The sequence below is a fragment of the Vulpes lagopus genome, chromosome 1 (genome assembly GCF_018345385.1).
Source record: "Vulpes lagopus strain Blue_001 chromosome 1, ASM1834538v1, whole genome shotgun sequence".
In the NCBI taxonomy this organism is placed as follows: domain Eukaryota; kingdom Metazoa; phylum Chordata; class Mammalia; order Carnivora; family Canidae; genus Vulpes; species Vulpes lagopus.
In genome coordinates, this window is record NC_054824.1 from 100309844 (window position 1) to 100329986 (window position 20143).

The following is a 20143-nucleotide window of genomic DNA, read 5'->3' on the forward strand; positions in this document are numbered from 1 at the left end:
TTATTGTTTCTATTTACATACTCAGGTTTCTAATGTGACAAATATTTTTAGTTTCCAGGAACCATATCCAGTGCTATGGTCTTGAACATGGGAGGAAATATTACCAAGATACTTTTTTTTTTACCTTCCAAAAATAACTATGACTTGAAAACACCATGGTGAACTTTCAAAAACACTGTAAAGTACTACTGTGTAAAGGAAGGCCTATACAGCAGGAGCTGTATGTGTCGAAAGTTATAGTAAGACTTTTTGGGGATCCCTGGGTGGCTCAGCGGTTTAGCACCTGCCTTCGGCCCAGGGCTTGATCCTGGAGACCGGGGGATCAAATCCCGCATCAGGCTCCCTGCATGGAGCCTGCTTCTCCCTCTGCCTGTGTCTCTGCCTCTCTCTCTCTCTCTGTCTCTCATGAATAAATAAGTAAATAAAAATCTAAAAAAAAAAAAAAAAGAAGACTTTTGGGAGGATGTATCTTCTTAAAGGAGGTATGAAAAAAAGTTTTGCGTCTTTACCAATTCTGTTATTTCCTTATTTTATTACATAAAGTCTTTGGGACTGCATGTGTAACTGATTTTAAATATGAAAAGACTGTGTGCATAGAATGTTCATTATGTTATTCAATGCAATATTCTCATTTTGCAGATGAAAATTCTGAGGTCCAGAAAGATTAAATAACTGGCTTAAATTTACACAGCTGGATAGTAGCAGTTTAGGGACTAGAACTCAGACTTGATCAGATTCTGACCAGCTGTTTCCTGTCTCTCTATATTAATAAACTACTGGACATTTCAAGAGAAAAAAATTAATGACATTATGAGCTATACATTCATAAGTATGCAGAAGGTAAATAGCGGACTAAACTATGTACACAGGATATGAAATTTCAGGCCCTAGAGATCCATAAAACCAAATGGACAATAATCTCTCCTGCATATTTTCAGGGCATTCCTGCTTAGGTTTACACAACTGAACACTATGCCTTCTGAATATCTGTTCCAGGACAATGAGCCTATGAATAGAACACTTATTGTTGATGTCCTTAGTGAGCACTTTGAGATGAAGGAACAAAAGTATCATGGTATTAAAGCTTTAAAAGGTTCACTTGGAGAGTATTGTAGACTTTTGTGTGTTTGCGTGCACACGTGTGTAGATGTGTAAATGTATATATACACATTAATTAATATGTATATATTAATTCACTAATTTATTAGTAAATATTTAATGCATAGATTTTAGATGAAAGGCACTATGTTAAGCCTTGGAGACACAAATATTTATCAACAATCCAACAGAAAAAACTGACATGCAATTAAAATGCAGAGCATGGTAGTAAGTACTGTGGCAGGATAAATATAAGGACCTATAAAAGGACAACTGAGTCAGCATCATGAAGAAACTTACTTTAGAGAAATCATCAGCCATAATCCAATCACACAGACAGAAACAGTGCCAATATCTGAAAATTTTGCTATTCATTTTCTTATGACAGGTGTGTATATTAATTATTCATATAATTAGCTGATAATATATAGAAAGCCTCTATTGTGGCACTTAGAGTATTGTTAGCATTATTCTCATTAATTAAACTTAACATTTCATCTTTAGACATCTTTAGTCATTTAGGATATTTATACCTTTCCATATTATTCTAACGCACGTTTTCACATACATATAATTTTCTACATGTCTTCTTTTCCCTAGATATTAATATATAATAGCAAATTTAAAGAGTATAATAATTTTAAGGTGTTAGAAATATACTGCCATATATATACTTGTATAGTTACTCTTGTGGTCCTATAAAAGTATGAGAATTTTGACCAAATCACATCCTAAACACAGGAGCATTACTGTTTACCAGAGAAAAACCCACAAAACACACAAAAAAATTAAAAACAAGCCCAACCTGATTAGAAGAGAATTACTTATCATTGTTTTAATTTTCATTTCTTTGATTTTTTATCAAGAGTAAAGTTTTTGTTTTTATTGTTTTATGCAATTTAGGCAATTGCCTTTCTTCTGAGATCTGACAGTTCTTGTCCTTTTCCAATTTTTATCATGGTCCATTCATCACAAGTATTTACCCAACTTAGCATTACTTTTCATTTTATTTATAATGACTTTGATGTATAAAATTCCTATTAAACTCATCTGTCTTTTGCTTTGTAATTTCTTTTCTGTCTCTCCATTCACTACTCAGTCAATACTTACCTATATTTATTTTTTCTTAAAATTTTGTATTTAACATTTACCTGCTTAGTTCTTCAGAACTGTTTAAGGGTATTTTCTTAGTTAAGAATTACCTGGAAATGTTTTAAATAATTATTTTCCTTTGACAAATTTTATTCAATGATGTATATTTTCCCAATTAATTTCAGATGTATTCTTCATCCTATGCTAAATCTATTTTGCATATTAAGAACCTTTTTTTCAAGGCTATTTCCTTTCCCTTTGATCAGAAACTGTTTTTATCTTCTCTTCGGTAAAACAAATTAATACCTGAAATGTAAGCTAATTTTTCATAAGTTGATTTTGATTAAATATACTTTTCATGTTTTAAGGGGATATTCTTGGATGAGAATCCATTTTAAAAATGCCATATCCAAATGCAGGAGCACTACATTTTGCATTTAAGTAACACCATTATCTTAGCAACAGATGACATTTTTAATACACACAATGCATCAAATTTTTGGAAATATTATGGGAATGTGATGAATACTTCCTAAAAAAAATTTACACAAAAAATAAAGCAAAATTTCAGTGAAGAAATAGAATCATGAGAAAAGTACCTAGTTTTTGAAAAGTAAGAATTCGAAAATAAAGGGGTTTTATGCAATATCTTATATAGCAATGCCACCTGTTTGCCATGTTTATAGTTTAGACAGTATAGAATCTGAGTTTTTGTCTGGTTACTATAAATGTCAAACATTTACTCTTTCCCAGCTGCCTAACAAACTAATAAGGAAGGAGGCAATAATAATTTCGGGATATTTTGACTTGAAAATTATGTATTTCCCTTCAAGAGCAAGTCTTTATTGGCCAAATTTATGTCAAATAATGGTAACTTTTCCCATATTCTGCTTATGACACTTCTCACACCTTGACAAACTATAATGAGTTTAAAAGTCAAATGAAGGCAGGTGTCCTCATTCCCTCCTCTGAGACTGTGAGGCACCACAGTGAGGAAAATGAAAATTATGGAAGCAGAATATGAAATTAAAGTCAAAATTAAATTAAATTAATAAGAGAAATAAAATTTTGGAACATTTGTAGAAAACAGTTTAGGGAAAGATACCGAGCTCTAGATCATAGCATAAGAATGTGGACTTCTGCCTTAAAATTCATTATAACTTTTTTTAAAGATTTTATTTATTATTTATTTATTCATGAGAGACAGACAGAGAGAGAGAGAGAGAGAGAGGCAGAGACACAGGCAGAGGGAGAAGCAGGCTCCATGCAGGGAGCCTGATGCGGTATTTGATCCCGGGTCTCCAAGATCACACCCTGGGCCAAAGGCGGCACTAAATCGCTGAGCCACCCGGGCTGCCCAAAATTCATTAGAACTTTATCGAATTCTTCATGAGTGAAGAAAGAGCATATACCGAGGATATGTCATAAGAAAAGTTCTATTAGAAGGTTAATGCAATTTATTTACATTTTGCATTTCATTTATTATGAATTTTTTAATTGAGAAAATTAGGAAAAAATCCTATATTAGCAATTTATTTAAAAAGTCTTATTTCCAACACAGAAATACGTTTGCACATTATTTATATCTAATATGTACATTTAAAATATCAATAAATTATATGGCATTATACTTGCAAGACAATAGTCTTATAGCTTTATTAAATCATTTACAACCTAAGGTAATACTGTTTATAAAGATTTGAACATGAAACTCTAAGACTTTTCCCCAAGATTTTGTTTAAATTTGGCATAATCCTTTTATTTTAATAAGCTACATTTAAAGTTGTAATTACTTAAGTATGTCAAAATGTGTTATATGTTTTTAGCGTGGCCATGTTTGTTTCAGCTTAGTCATATAAAACAAGATTCAAGCACCCTGCAATATTTCACCATGAAATTGAATATTGTTGATTCTACAAAAGTAAACTTTAAAAAAAGGATAATTTTTACAGAACAAACACTTTCATGTTTTAAGGTTCAGTGTTGAAAACGTTAAGATTTTAAGCTGTAACAGTGAATTTAAACTCATTGCTTATAGTAGCTGCACTCTATTTAGTTTTTTATGTTCTTTGGAGATACCATTACTGTGCCAGAATGACATCGTGGTAGTATTCAGATTTTGAAAAGGCATCTTGATGATTCTATCACTTTCATTTTCCTTTTCGAGAGGAGTCTTCTCTGGAACCTAACATTGCTACTGGTGATGTAAGAGAAAGGCCCTCAGATTACCTTGACAATGCATTCAAGAGGACCTCTTGAAGAGTCCTTAATCTGATATACTGTCACTTCTCCTGTAGCTTCTTTAAGATTTGTGACCATGAATGCATAAAACTTCTCCGTCTCCTAGACATACAGAATTAGAGAACAGTAGAAGCAGTTGGGTTGGGGATGATAAGCTTGCAAATGAAATAAGTAGGGATGATCCAACTGGAATTTTCTTTCTTTCTTTTTTTCTTTTTTTTAAAGATTTTATTTATTTAATCATGATCGATCCACAGAGAGAGAGGGAGAGATGCACAGGCACAGGCAGAGGGTGAAGCTGGCTCCATCCAGGGAGCCCGACATGGGACTTGATCTTGGGTCTCCAGGATCTGGCTCTGGGCTGAAGGCAGTGCTAAACCACTGAGCCACCGGGCTGCCCTCAACTGGAATTTTCTATAGATGGTCTTCCCATCTATAGGGAATGACAATGCAGAGAATGGTGACCTCCCATCTCTTGAAGTACGATTTACTTTTTTTCTATTTTCTTCTTAAATAGGTTAACAGGCAGAAGAAAAACTTTGGCAAAATACATGGGAAACCATGTGAAAGAGTCAGTAAAATACCAGAGGATTGGAAAACTTTCTTAGAAATCTTTGAAATGGGATAAAATAACATTTATTTATAATATAAAATTAAAAATACTTATATTTATTTATATAATGTTTATATGTACATACTGTCTGATGACTTACAGTTGAAGTCTATAGTCTCTTGAGATTCTTTAAGGCACATGAAAATTGTCACCTTGTAGGATAAGTATAAAACTAATATGACATGGCAGCAGAAAGGTTAATAAAATTCAGATGGTGGAAAATATTTTAGGAAACAATTTTGTGTGTCAGTTATAGTTTAAATTTAAATATATAATTAAGTAGCATTTGAAATAGAGTTTAATTGTTCTGCTCTTAATACAAGTATCTCACATTTTGTAAAACAGCTAAATGAAAATAGCAGTTGAATCTTTTAAATATTCAAAACTATTCAACACATCAAATGTTTCTTCTGATAAAAATAGAATGAGGAACCTACTCCCAATTTTTAGAGGAGTCTGAATGTGCAATTCATATCTGCAACTGACCAACACACTTATCTTTATGAAAAGTAATTTAAACACTTTAAAATACAATATTATGATAGGACATAACTATCAAATAAACTTATCAAAATATAATCTAAACTCAGAGATAGAAAATAGTCAATCGTGCACTATTTGTATAAAGAAGCCTTGAAATAGGAAGCGAAATAGAGAGCTCTTTAATTCACATGAGCATTTTAAAGTAAAAGGTAATACATATCTTAGAGCAGAGGAGTTAAAAAAGTTTTTAAAAGGCAAAATGAAATGGAATGAAAAGTATACTTCTATTCACAAATAGATATTCACATATAGATATACTTACCATCCTTGCCATATTATTTACTGGCTTTAATGAAAGATTACTTAAGAAATATGTAAGTTGGATTACAATTTAAAAAGATGAATATAAACAATTCAAATCACATCATAATTGTTTTGAGGAAAAAATACCTTTCCATCTTAGAGTACACCTTGGAAATGATCAGTATAACAATATAGAGCAGAGCAGCCCCGGTGATGCAGCAGTTTAGCGCCGCCTGCAGCCCAGGGTGTGATCCTGGAGACCCGGGATTGAGTCCCACATCAGGCTCCCTGCAGTCTGCTCCACAGACTGTTTCTCCCTCTGCCTGTGTCTCTGCCTCTCTCTCTCTCTCTCTCTCTCTCTCTCTCTCTCTCTCTCTCTCTGTGTGTTTCTCATGAATAAATAAATAAATAAGTCTTAAAAAAATAATTTAAAACAATATAGAGCAAAGCATAAAGGTATCATAGTTATGGAGTCTCACCTTAGGTCTATTAGAATGTCAAAATAATTAGAAGAGTATTGGGTACATTACGGAACTTTCAATTATTTTAATCTTTCATTAACGGAAAGCTTTGCTCAGTGCCTAACAGAACAAATGTGTGGTCAAACAACTAGGGCTCTCTTTCATAAAACTAGACAAGTGAAATGGCACCATTCATTCCTGTCATAGCACTACTTAATCATTTATTACTTTATGCATATTTTAAGGACCTGTCTTCCAAGTAGTATTTCAGGCACTCAGTCCTTGAAAATGTATATTGAATCAGATATCACAGAGTCTTCCTTTACTCAGGCAAGCCCTCACTTCTAAATCAGAGAATGAAAGGCTGAGTGTAGGCTGCTCCACATGGGCACATGGGGCTCAAACACTCAAGCATGCATCTTGTTTTCACCACCTGGCATACAGCATAGTCAGAGTATACTTGTTTGCGGACTAATGCATACCAGTAAATGGGAAAAACAATGACATTATTACTTTGTAAAATGTTCTCAGGGCTTGCTTCATGAATGTCTGACTTACCCATCAGCCCTGTTCTCTCCCCTCAGTTGGGATTTGAATGCTCAGCTACTGCCATCTTGAAATTCTTAACAATTTTATCTTTGAAGCTGTGTTTTGTAAGTGAAGTGTGAGGGGACAATGAGCATGCACGGGGAGCTTGGAGCCCTGGTTTCAGGCAAAGTCCAGCCTCTGGCCACCATTCCACATCTCCAAGATGTGTTTTCTTGGCCAGATCCCCCTGTTCCTGTCAGATAGTCTTCCAATTCCTGCCTCACCTCTTCATTGCTGACACCCTCCTCCTGGGTTAGGGGATTCTGTTGACCACTAAGGAGGCAGGATTACATTGCTGGGTTGTGTCCTGTGCCCAGTGGGGGTCTGGACATGTGCACAGGCAGGATGTAGCGTAAGGCACCAGCTATGTGGAAAGCTATGTGTGCATGTATGTGCGTGTGTTGGCTGGGTTCTGAAGAGGTCACATCTTACTGGGGCTAAGTTCCTCACCCACCCCATGCAGGGAGCTTTTGGGAAGGTGATTTAAAGACCTCAGGGGTTCTTCCTTCCACTTGGGCATTGGGGGTGTCTTCTTCTCCTTAAAAGAATCCCTGTGCAGAGGGAGTGCCCACTTACTGGGCTGGCTCAGTTCCTGGTGAGACCCCTCTCTCTCCTCCCACTCTTTGTGAGTATGGGTTACATGTGTCTGTTCTGGTATACTTGAGATGCCTTTAGGGACTGTGATAGGGAAGGAGGGACTACAGGAAAGAATTTTGTGATTTTGACGATCCTGCAGAGGAGTTAAGTGTTTTTCTATTTGTATTTAAAGGTGGCATTGAGCAATATAAAAATGAATGGTAAAGTTCATGCTAATAATTTGAAATTGCATTTTTGTTGTTATTTATAAGGACATTAAATGGCAATTAAAAAGCACCATCACAAGCTGAGAGAGAAGTTGCAGAAGGATAAGGCTTTATATTTTAGTACCTTTAATGACCCCTTTCTCCTTCTTTTTGAACAAAGGGTCCTGCAGTTTCACTTTTCACTGGGCATCACAAATTATGTAGCTGGAACTGACTAGAATCCAAACCAAATAGAAAAGTGCCGAGGAATACATGGAAGAAAAGAAAAAGCTATTTAATCTAAAGATTCTATATGGAATTTCAGCCTGATTAAAAGGTTGGCAACTTGTTTTTAATCTTTATAAATTAAAGTATTTTAAGCATTAAGATATTTCATATTTTCAAAAATGATCAGGATAATTTGTCAACCTTGAAAATCTTTTAGTTTCAATACTACACATTAACACTCTTTCAATCTTTTTTTTTTTTTTTTTCTCTTTCAATCTTTTTATAAATTTAAAACAAAGGAAGCATTTGGAAAATATATTTATAAAAACCTCATACAAATCAGCTATCCAAATCACCCAGTTTGTTTTGCAGGCAGAGTTTAGTTGATGACATTAAATTGGCTTCCATCTCCAAACAAAGAACTGTATTGGAAATGAGCAAGTAATTGGCTAGACATATGCCTACCGTAAAGTAGAGCCTTATATCCTATGGCAGATACAGATTATGCACCATATAATCATATACATTTATCTTCACTGCTAATAACCACATTCATTTTTTGAAGGATTTAGAATATTTTACTAAACAATCTTCCACCACTACTTATCAATTTGTATTAACAAATGCCATTAACATTGTTAATGCAGTAGTAGAGGCATTATAATACCAATAAGATCTTATTACTTTATACTAAAGAAAATACTTAGTTATCTTTCCTGCAAAATGTGCAAATGAGAATTCCTCAGAGAAACAACTGATAACTCTAAGAGCCAACTGCTTAAAATGAAGTTTAGGATTAAACAGCAATGTATGATCACCAAGAAAAACCATGACTGCTATTAAAGGATGGGTTAGTGTTGATTAAAATCTTTTGCTGAAAATTCTGTAAGCACAGCACCAGAGGATTTAGTGAGCATGAAATTTAGTATGTGCTAAAGAAAATATACGCAATAATATTTTCTTGTTACTTTCTAGACAAATGCCTGCTTAAATTTAAGACTTTGCCCTTTTTATTCCCTCTGCCTGGAATCATCTTTTATATATTCACAGATTTTCTCCTCAACTCATGATCTGCTCAAGTCTTAGGTTATCCAGAGAGGTAGTTTTGGCTTTCCCCATGTAAAAATGCTTGCTTCGTTATCTTCCAAATCTCCTACTCTATTTAGTTCTTTGTCATGGAACATATCACTACTTGCCATTAGAATATAATATCCACAAAGGCAAGGGGGCACTTAGCTGGTTTTGGTTTGTTTTTCCTCCTGTAATTGCTATACCTCTAGTACACAGAACAGTTCTCAGCACACAGTAAATGTTCAATAAATATTTTTGAATGAATTAATAGATAAATAAATGAATGAAAGATAACGCAAACCATCCCCCATTTCTGTGACACAAGTCAATGGTGATTTATGAAGTTACAGACAAAGTAGGTTGAGAGTATTCTTAGTCAAAACACATCATCTTTGCTCTCAAGAAGCTCACATATTGGTTTGAAAAGCAAAATATTACAAAATATATGGCTATGGCTCAGTGAGATAGAAACATATGTGCTATGAAACATAACTGACTGGGAGTACTTTAATTTCTGCACTTGTTGACTGAGGACTATCCTCACCAGATTAACTATTCAAGTCTAAGGGCCTTTTCTAGACCATTCATTTACTCAAAAGATGCATGCCACAAAAAGACACGAGACCTGGAAGCAATTTGACATTTCTCAGGAGTAAAAAAGTTTGCAATCCTCTGGACTCTATTATAATTTACCACTTGGCTGGACCATAAAGTTACTTAGCTATGATTAACTATACCGACATTTCAATTATCGTCTAGAAATAAAATATTCAGGGCACTTCCAGAGCAGAAACACTTCCTAAGGGATAGGAGCATTTTATATTCAATATAAGGTGTTTGTAGTTTTTATTTATTTTTATTTTTTAAAGATTTTATTTATTTATTCATAAGAGACACAGAGAGGCAGAAACACAGGCAGAGGGAGAAGCAGGCTCCCTGTGGGGGGCCCAATGTGGGACTTGATTCCAGGACCCTGGGATCAGGACCTGAGCCCAATCCAAGGCAGACACTCAACCACTGAGCCACCCAGGTACCCCTGTTTGTAGTTTTTAATATGTAATTTTCTTGTGTTTAGGAAATATGAAAAACACAAATAATACAGCATCCCTCTTAAATTATCATTATTGCCTTTTAAAAAAGCTTATTGCTTTGTATTCAGTGTATATTTAGTAAGCATATAAAATTTTTATACTGATTTTTTTTTCTTACTTGAATAGACTTGTACAGATTTTGGAAAAATAAGTATTTGCTGTCAAGAATTTTGACAGGGCTGTGAGAGATATTCAGAGATAATTTATAATACAGATGTAAAGACAAATGAATGTTTACAGTGTCCCTAATTACCTACTCCAGCAATGTGTAAAAGGTTGGACTTTGAAATAGACTGTATTTCCAAAATGCAGTGAACTGTAAATCAAATAGATACCTCAAGTTTATAAATATATATGAATTCTGTTTATTTAAATCTATTTTTTCTTTTTTCTTTTTTAATTTTTATTTATTTATGATAGTCGCACAGAGAGAGAGAGAGAGAGGCAGAGACACAGGCAGAGGGAGAAGCAGGCTCCATGCACCGGGAGCCCGACGTGGGATTCGATCCCGGGTCTCCAGGATCGCGCCCTGGGCCAAAGGCAGGCGCCAAACCGCTGCGCCACCCAGGGATCCCTTAAATCTATTTTCAATGTTAGTTCAATTAATTGTTGATACCTGAACAAATATATGAAATCTCCAGTCAAAATGTGAGCCTAAGGCAAGACCTATACAGAATAGTCACCCAATGGCAGAAATAGGAGTGTTAAATGTATATTTTAAGAAACCAAAGAATTAGACAATCTGGTTCTGGCAGTAATTGCTTTAAAGACCTGTTAGCAAATATCAGCAGAATTGGTTTGTAATTTAGCATTTCTTTCACTTTGAACATGGTCCCTAAAGGTTTTTGCACATGTCAGGATATCTACAAATACAATTTGTTTTAGGTTGACTATCTATAATTAACATTTTCCTTTACTGTCTATGACCTGAATAATTCCTTTAACTGAACTACACACCTTAGTTTTCCTATCATGCACTAAAGAATAAAATAAAATGTTTTCTAGGTGTTGCTTTCTAAATGAAACACCTTTAAAAACCATTTAAATAAACTATGAAAATAGAAGATTGCAAAAATAGCTCTGAGGAATTGTAGAAGCCAGTTAATTAAGGTTTATTGCAAAGATCCCTAATTATGAGAGTCATAGTTTTAAATCTATAATCTTATTTATCCAACTGGAATCAGAATAATCAAGGAATGTTTCTCCTAACTACAGCTAAGTGGCTGTAAGTGATTTGGATTTTTTTTTTTTTAATATTTGCTTAACTGTAAACAGATAGCAAACAACTAAGTCAGGGTTATTTAGTATGGTTTCCCTAATGTTTCTTAAAAATGAGAAAATATATACATATTAGTCAACTACATGAAGGAAAAGGCAATTCAATGCAAATGTCCTCTGTATCCTCATGTTCTACACAGTGCACACAAAAAGTAGTAAAAATATAATACACTTTTCTATACTTACTGGTCTCTAAGTTTATTTCCCTACTCATACAAGTGTCACCTCATGAACAATATTACTTTGCTGATTTTCCCCCCTATCTGCCACCCTGATAACATAGCAGCAATTTCTGCTAAGTGGATGATTCTCCCACTTGTCTTGGCTATTTTATAGACACTCATTTCTTCAAATTTTAAGTTAAATCTTCAGTTCCTCTCCCAAATTCTGCTATACCTCTGCAATATGTCAACTCTTTAGATGCCTTTGGTATATCAGTCATCAGTACCTAATCCCTCAATTGCTTAACCTCTGCTTGGTTCCTTCTGCTCAGAATCCTTTCCCCTGTCCCAGTCTCATTTTGCGTACTCATCTCTTAGAATAAAATTTAATTTAAATGCCAGTTCCTCAGGAAGACTATATTCACCAGACTTACAGACTATATGCTCTGAGATCACTTTGCTCTTCTCTTTTGTGGAACTTATCACATACTAATTATATATTTGTCAAGTTATTTTTTATTATCTGCCTCCACACCAGAGTGTAAGTTCATAAAGGCTCACTCAGCAATGTAGATATGTTGAAAAAATTAAAAGCTTGTAAGCTTGTGAACAGCATGTATTACTTCTCCATTTTGGTTTAAAAACAATGAGACATAACCTACAGATAATGAGAAAAATCTTTGACTGTGGTCCTCTCAGTCCAACAAAATTGTAATGCGTTACTTACCAGATAACTTTGGAAAGTGACTTTCAAGTGCTTCAAAGAGATTTTCCAAAGATACCCAAGTGAGATGATGGAAAATGCCTTCCTCAATTTGCAGCAGTAAAACTATTATCTTATTAAGGTTGGCACACATTCTAACAGATGAAGTCTGGTTCTGGGAGACTCCAATTCCTATAAGCTCCTTTTTTTTTTTTCACTCAACAGTAGGATATGGTATTAAAAGCATAACTGATACATGCAGATTGAACTATTTAATACTGCTACCCTTGCTTAAAGTATTTGCATTTTTAAAGATGTGATTCTCTAATGTCAGAATTTCAGGCACAGTGAGACAAGGTCTTCTTAGTGTCTCTCAAAATTGTGACATGGGGATAGTCACTCATACTCATAAGGTGATTGTAATACTTTTTGTATTAGTGCCAGGGAAATGTATGTCACTATTCAATGGCTCAGTGCCATCTGTATACAGGAATATTTTTGTTGTGTTTTTAAGTTTTTACTTGAATTCCAGTACTTAACATAGAGTGTTATATTAGTTTCAGTTGTACAGCAATTCCATACATCACCTCATGCTCACCACGAAAACTTTACCCTTTAACTCCCACCACCTATTTAAACCATCCCTTCCTTGCCCTCCCCTCTCATAATCATAAGTTTGTTCTCTATAGTTAAGAATCTGTTTCTTGGTTTGTTTCTCTTTTTTCCCCCTTTGCTCATTTGTGTTTTGTTTCTTACACTGCACTTTGTGAAATCATATGGTATTTGTCTTTCTCTGATTGACTTATTTTGCTTAGTATAATACACTCTAGCTCCGTCCATGTTATTGCAAATGGCACAATTTCATTCTTCCTGATGGCTGAGTAACATCGCATTGTATGTGCACCACATCTTTATCCATTCATATATAGACACTGGGGCTGTTTCCATAGTTCAGCTACTGTAAATAATGTTACTAGAATATAGGGGTGCATGTAACCTTTGTTGTTGTTGTTTCACATGTATCTCTTTGAATCACTGTTTTGTATTCTTTGGGTAAATATCCAGTAGTACCATTGCTGGATCATAGGGCAGCTCTATTTACAACTTTTTGAGGAACCTCCACACTGTTTTTCACAGTGGCTGCACCAGTTTGCATTCCCACCAACAGTGCAAGAGGGTTCTTTTTTCTCTACGTCCTCACCAATACTTGCTAGTTTTCAGTTGATTTTAGCCATTCTGACAGGTGTGAGATGATATCTCATTGTGATTTTGATGTGAATTTCCCTGATGGTAAGTGATGGTGAGCATCCTTTCATGTGTCTGTTGGCCATCTGGACGTCTTTGGAGAAATGGCTGTTTATGTATTTTGCCCGGTTTTAATTGGATTATCTGTTTCAAGGGTGTTAGAGTTTAAGTTGATTATATGATTTTGATCCTAACTATTTACCATATATATCATTTGCAAATATCTTCTCCCATTCTTTAGGTTATATTTTAATTTTGTTGATCATTTCCTTCACTGTGCAGAAGCTTTTTATTTTGACGTAGTCCCAACAGTTTATTTTTGCTTTTGTTTCCCTTGTCTCAGGGGACATAGCTAGAAAAAAGTTGCAATGGCTGATGTGAAAGGGGTTACTGCCTAAGTTCTCTTCTAGGATTTTTATGGTTTCAGATCTCACATTTAGGCCTTTCATTCATTTTAAGTTTACTTTTGTGGATAGTGTAAGAAAGCAGTCCAGTTTCATTCTGCTGCACATTGTTCTCCAGTTTTCCCAACAGTTGGAGAGACTGTCTTTTTCCCATTGGATATTCTTTTCTGTTTGTCGAAGATCAATTGACTATATAGTTGTGGGTTCATTTCTGGATTTTCTATCCTTTTTTATTGCTCTACATGTCAATTTTTGCACCAGTGCCATACTGTTTGAATGACCACAGCTTTGTATTATAACTTGAAGTCAAGAATTGTCATGCCTCCAGCTTTTCTTTTCTTTTTTGAGATTCCATTGGCTATTCAGGGTCTTTTGTGGTTCTATACCTATTTTAGGATTGATTGTTCTAGTTCTGTGAAAATTGCTGTTGGTATTTTGATAGGGATTGCATTAAATGTGTAGATTGTTTTGGGTAGTATGGCCATTTTAATAATATTTGTTCTTCTTATCCATGAGCACGGAATGTCTTTCCTTTCCCTTTGGAATCTACAATGTATTTTATCAGTGTTTTATAGTTTTCAGCGTACAGGTCTTTCACCTCTGTAGTTAATTTATTCCTCAGTATCTTATGGTTTTGGTACAATTGTTAACGGGACTGATTCCTTGATTCCTCTTTTAGCTGCTTCATTATTGGTGTATAAAAATGCAACAGATTTCTGTATGTTGATTTTGTATCCTACAACTTTACTGAATTTATCAGTTCTAGCAGCTTTTTTGGTGAAATCTTTTAGGTTTTCTATATAGAATATCATGTCAATTGCAAACAGTGAAAGTCTGACTTCTTACCTATTTGAATGCCTTTTATTTCTTTTTGTTTTCTGATTGCTGTGGCTAGATTTTACAGTACTATGTTGAATAAAAGTGCTAAGAGTGGACATCCTTGTCTTATTCCTTCTGGTCATAATATTTTATTGATACTGTGGCAGTATTTTAGCTGAGTTGGGTCTTTTATGTACTTTTCAAATAAAATTTAAGTACATTTAGATTTTTCATACTATTTATATCTAAAACACAGTTAAATTTAGTTAACAATAATTGTTTCTTAATATTCTTCAATAAAGTGAAATTTGCTGAGGAGGACTGCTTAATATTAACCTTCCAGAATGTATAGTCTCAATATATGGATACCATATTTTATTTTGTGCCTAATTAACCTTCTGTCTTCAGAGCAATATAGTTTTAATGAATTCTCCCATATTAAAACTGAGAAACAATTTATATTCTGTCCTCTGCTAAGTGGAAAAGTAGACTAAATGAACTCTCTTTTAATCCTAGAAAGACTGTTCAATGCAATACGTATGAAATTATGTAAACAGTTACATACATATTTTATTTAAAGTAATAAATTGTTTTTCCCCCAACATAATTATTTATGCCACATAGTTAAGAATAGTAGTTCTAGGTTGTATTTTTTTGGCTCAGTGGCAGCCAAAAGGCCTTAGGTATAATCTGCTAATGCAGAAAGGAATAGAAGATGCTAATCTATTTTATCCTGAAGATATATTTGACCAGATTTTGTTCATCTTACGGAAAAGAAGAAAAAATAAAGAGGAAATAGGAATTCCTTTATAAAAGCCATAAAGCAAATTCTACAGTGTGTAACTATTTGCTAAATGAAGGGAAAAATTGCATGGTAAATACAAGATGATGATTGTACAGTACTATTTGACTTTGCTTTATTTATCAGATGCATTTCTGAAGATTATCAGCAAAGTGAATTTATCTGTAGTACTTTAAAAAAAGTATTATTCATTTAAAATATTTTAATAAAATATTAAGGTTTTTCCTGCACATTTTACAGTTTTGGCAACATTTTTAACTTTTTATTTTGTAATCATTATAGATTGACAAAAATATGTATGGTGAGGTCCTGTACACTGTTTCAGACTCTCTAGTGTTAACTATTTGCATAACTGTGGCACAAAATCAAGATCAGAAAATTGACATTAGTAAAATCCACTGTGTATGTGTGTGTGTGTGTGTATATAGCTCTATGCAATTGATCACATATGTAGGTTCATGTAACTACCACAACAATCAAGATACATAACTCTATGGTCACCACAAGGCTCTCTCTTGTCCTTCATGGCCATTTCCCTCTCCCCAAATCCCCAGCTCTGGCCACCACTTATCTATTCTTCATGTCTATAATTACGTTATTTCAAGAACATTATAGAAGTGAATCACACAATATGCATCTCTTTGAAATTGGCTGTTCAGTCAACATTAGAGCCCTTAAAGTTCACCCGGTTGTATGTATCAATAATTTGTTCCTTTTTATTGCTGAAAAATGAAACCAACCATCCTGATACCTTATTCTTGAACTTTTAGTCTCTAGAACTGTGAGAAAATAAATTCCTGTTGTGTAAGCCACATACTGTGGCATTTGTTACAGCATAAGAATAGTTTTTTTTTAAGAATAGTTTTATTTTTATAAACTTGTCTAATATACATGTGATCATATACAACTATACTTTCTGCTATAAGACAATCATGTATGTGTCCACATAATTTATGAATGCTTCCCAAAGGGAGTTTTAAAAATCTCTGATGCTTTTCCTATATCATGTACTGCAATAAATTGTGTTACAAGGGACTTAAAGAGAATATATACTGATAAAAATCATAAGGGTATTCGTGCTTAACTATGTTGCAGTAAAAATCTATACTGTTATGAAGGGAACATTTAACTGAAACCAACTGGATTTTTTAAAAAGACAGTTTAACTAACAACTTTTTACAAAGGGTACCTAACAAGAGCTTTCGGATGCATTTCCGGATATTTTTTGCTATTTCTTTTCAGAGTGGATCACAGTTAAGCATGTTGGCTGCAGTGTTTTTAGAACACAGATTTGAATTATAATTAACATTAATTCTTACTATTTGTTTTATTTGATATGGAAAAGGAATGGCAAAATAAGTAACTGAATTTAAATTCACTAGTGACTTCTTTTCAGCAACATTTTTTTTTTTTTATATAGAACATTTGTTGGTAAGTAATAGGGACTTGTTCAATAAGATGCATTTGTAAAGGATTATATCAAAAGCAATGCATAAACATTAGAGAGAAGCATTATATCTAAATAACCTTACTAATAAAAAATAATATGAAAAGTACCTTTCTAGACCTTAGAAACCTGTAAGAACAACAACCAGAAAATCACCTCTTTAGTGTATAGAGAATACAAGTGCACTTCAGTGAATATAGGTCCACCAGGGATATTATGCATCAAAAGCAAATTATGGGTTTGTTTAGAGAGAATGGCAGTGGAACTTACCATCTTGATCCGTGGTCACTGTAATAGCTGTGAATGGCTTTGGAGAAAAACTTAACTCAGAAACTCCATTCATGGCTTCTATTTCAAAGGTGTAATTCACGTGAGACACAAAGTCAAGTACTATCACAGAGTTGTTGATCAGGCCAGAATGTCTTGGGATGAAGCGGAGTCCTCCACCACAGTCCTCACACTGGCTGGTGTCTAAGCCACATTTCTTACAGATCACACTGTATGTGAGATCTTTTCTCCCTCCTGTGTCACTTGGTGGGCTCCACTCCAAAATAAGGGCTGTTTCATTGATGTTAAAAGCCACATTCCTAGGAGCTGAGGGTGGCCCTAGAGAAAAGCAATTAAAAAACAAATGTACATGTATAGGTCAATGAATTAGAAGGGTGCTAACTTGAAAACTTCATCAATAAACATTTGTCTTGTATGTTGGTTTGAGCCCTTCTGATAGGAACCAAAAAGAAATATGGTTTAAAATATATGATTAAGTCTAGTAAGAAAGGAGTCTTAGGAGTGAAGATGATCTATATCTTAGCTTTCTGGTATATGCATATGAATATTTAATATCAAAAGCCAAAGATATGGTGATTATACTTTGAAAACTTGTTTAATGAAATTTATCATAGGCAAAGATTGTTTTAAATTATGTGGTGTTTTAAATTATATTTTAATAATTATATCACCATTTGAAAATTTGGAAAAAATACCAACATACATATATAAAAACACAGTATGTTTCTTTCTTGCTACTTTTCTATACAGATCACACTGCATAGAGTACTTAATTATCCTTTAACTACTTCAATCTTTTCTTAAAATTGTGTTAATAATCTTTTATACTTATGCAAGTACTTAAAAGCCCAGTTTTGTATCATTTGTTGCATAAACATTAACTGAAGGTCTACTAGCTGTCAGGCACTACATTATGCGTGAAATAATACAGATTCCTTTCTATAAGAGACTATGCTTTTGACAGATTCATCACATAAATATAATAAAATAATATTTTTAAAGATTTTATTTATTTGACACACACACAGAGAGAGCAAGCACAGCAGAGGGAGAAAGGCAGGATTCCTATTAAGCAGGGACCCTGACGCAGGGTTCAATCCCAGGACCCCAGGACCATGACCTGAGCCAAAAGTAGATGCTTAACCAATGGAGGCACCCAGGTGCCCTGTATAAATATAATAAATAACTCCCCTGTCATACATTTTTAAAAAATGTAAAACAATTCTTTATATTTCTGCTACCAAGAAAATTTGCTTAGAAGGTGGCATGGAATTATCTGCAACATTATTTCCATAGAAAGAAATTCAAGTTTTGGTATAGGCTGCTTTTGGATCTCAAGATACAGTCCTTCATTCATGAAATAAATATTTATTTTTAAGTGACTACTACGTGTGCCAGATAACCTGGCTAGATTCTGGACTTAGTGTGAATGTAACAGACATAATTCCTACTTTGTTATGCACATTTTAGTCGAATGGCAACACACACACACACACATTAAACAAAAGAATAGAATTCAAACTATAATAAGTACAACTGAAAAAATTAAAAGGAAATGATGTGAAATAAATATTATCAGGAGGACCAGGGGAGCCTTGGTGGCTCAGTTGGTTGAGTGTCCAACTCTTGGTTTCAGCTCAGGTCATGATCTCAGGGTCATGGGGTCAAGGCCTGCATCAGGCTCCAGGCTCAGCACAGAATCTACTTGTCCCTCTTCCTCTGCTCCTCCCCCTCCCCACCTATGTTCATGTGCTCTTCTTTTCTTCTCTCTCAAAATACATAAATAAAATCTTTAAAAACACACACACATTATGAGAAGGACCAATCTGAGAAATGTTCTGAGAAAGCCTCATATAGGTGATGAGGAAGAGGATGTCAGAGAATGAAAAGAGTATTAAGGATAGAAGGTTCTTTAGTCAAGAAAGATCTTAAAATAGTCACGGAACTGGTAGATAATCACTGTGGCTAAAATGCAAAAAAGAAAAAAAAAGTAAGAAATGAGTTTTAAGGAAGAAGGCGTTGGAAAGTACAAGACTCCTAGGCTCTTTGGAATGAGTTTGGATGTTTTTTCTTTGTACAACAGGAACAGACTTAGAGATTTTATATACGGAGGTAATGTGTTTTTAAAAGAACACTCTGGCTGCAGTGTAGGAAATAGAGTAAGTACAGGGGACTCATTAGTGAGATCTGTTATACGGCGTTAGAGTAGCCTAAGATTACTCAGAAATTTACATGACTATGAATTGGGTTTGAGATATTAAGAGTTGTTAGTTTATATTTTCCTTTTTCCTTTTGCTGGATCCTGATAACAGCAACCTGATGGGTAGGGACCTGAGCCCTCTGTATGTATATCACCTAAAGTCTGACCTAGAAATGGGATGGTAAGCTTTTCTAAAAGGTTTCTGCATTCTTTGCTTTATCCATTTCATGTTTCAGAGTTACAGAAATGTCTTTCCTCAGAAAGGAAAATATGGAAAGCATTTCAGCTGGAGCACAGCGACACATGTAGCTTTTTACCTCCAACTTCGACTTATGCCTGGGAGATAAAGATACATTATCATTATCATAGTAAGGTCTTCCTACAGAATGACATATTCATATTGTTGCTCTTTACTCTTACTTATAATGGAAAACATGAATTATTATTCACTTATATTTTCATGAATAGGAAGAATGTTATCAATTATGTTATGGGTGTCTACAAGTATATAACTGTCCGCCTGGAGATACTTAAAAAAAAAAAAAAAGGCAGACACCCTTCTTACTCAAGGGCCCTCATACCAATTTGCATGACGATTAAATAGCTTTTTAATTGCTGTTAAATTATGCCAGCTAAACTGTGATTTCATGCAAATATTAAGCTGTAATGACATGCAGTGAATCATTTACTAAGATTTAGAACTTGGAACAAAGAGAGACAATTAATTCTAATCCTCAGATTCAAC

General features: G+C 34.2%; 1 protein-coding gene across 7 annotated transcripts in view; it reads right to left on the minus strand.

Annotated features, from left to right (window-relative positions):
• EPHA6 (EPH receptor A6) overlaps positions 1–20143 on the minus strand; it is an 867085-nt gene that overhangs the window by 432868 nt on the left and 414074 nt on the right. For all 7 annotated transcript variants that reach the window (XM_041755016.1, XM_041755005.1, XM_041754987.1 and 4 more), the window contains one exon: positions 17181–17516. In XM_041755016.1, coding sequence (XP_041610950.1) covers positions 17181–17516 — 336 coding nt within the window. The remainder of the gene's footprint in view (positions 1–17180; positions 17517–20143) is intronic.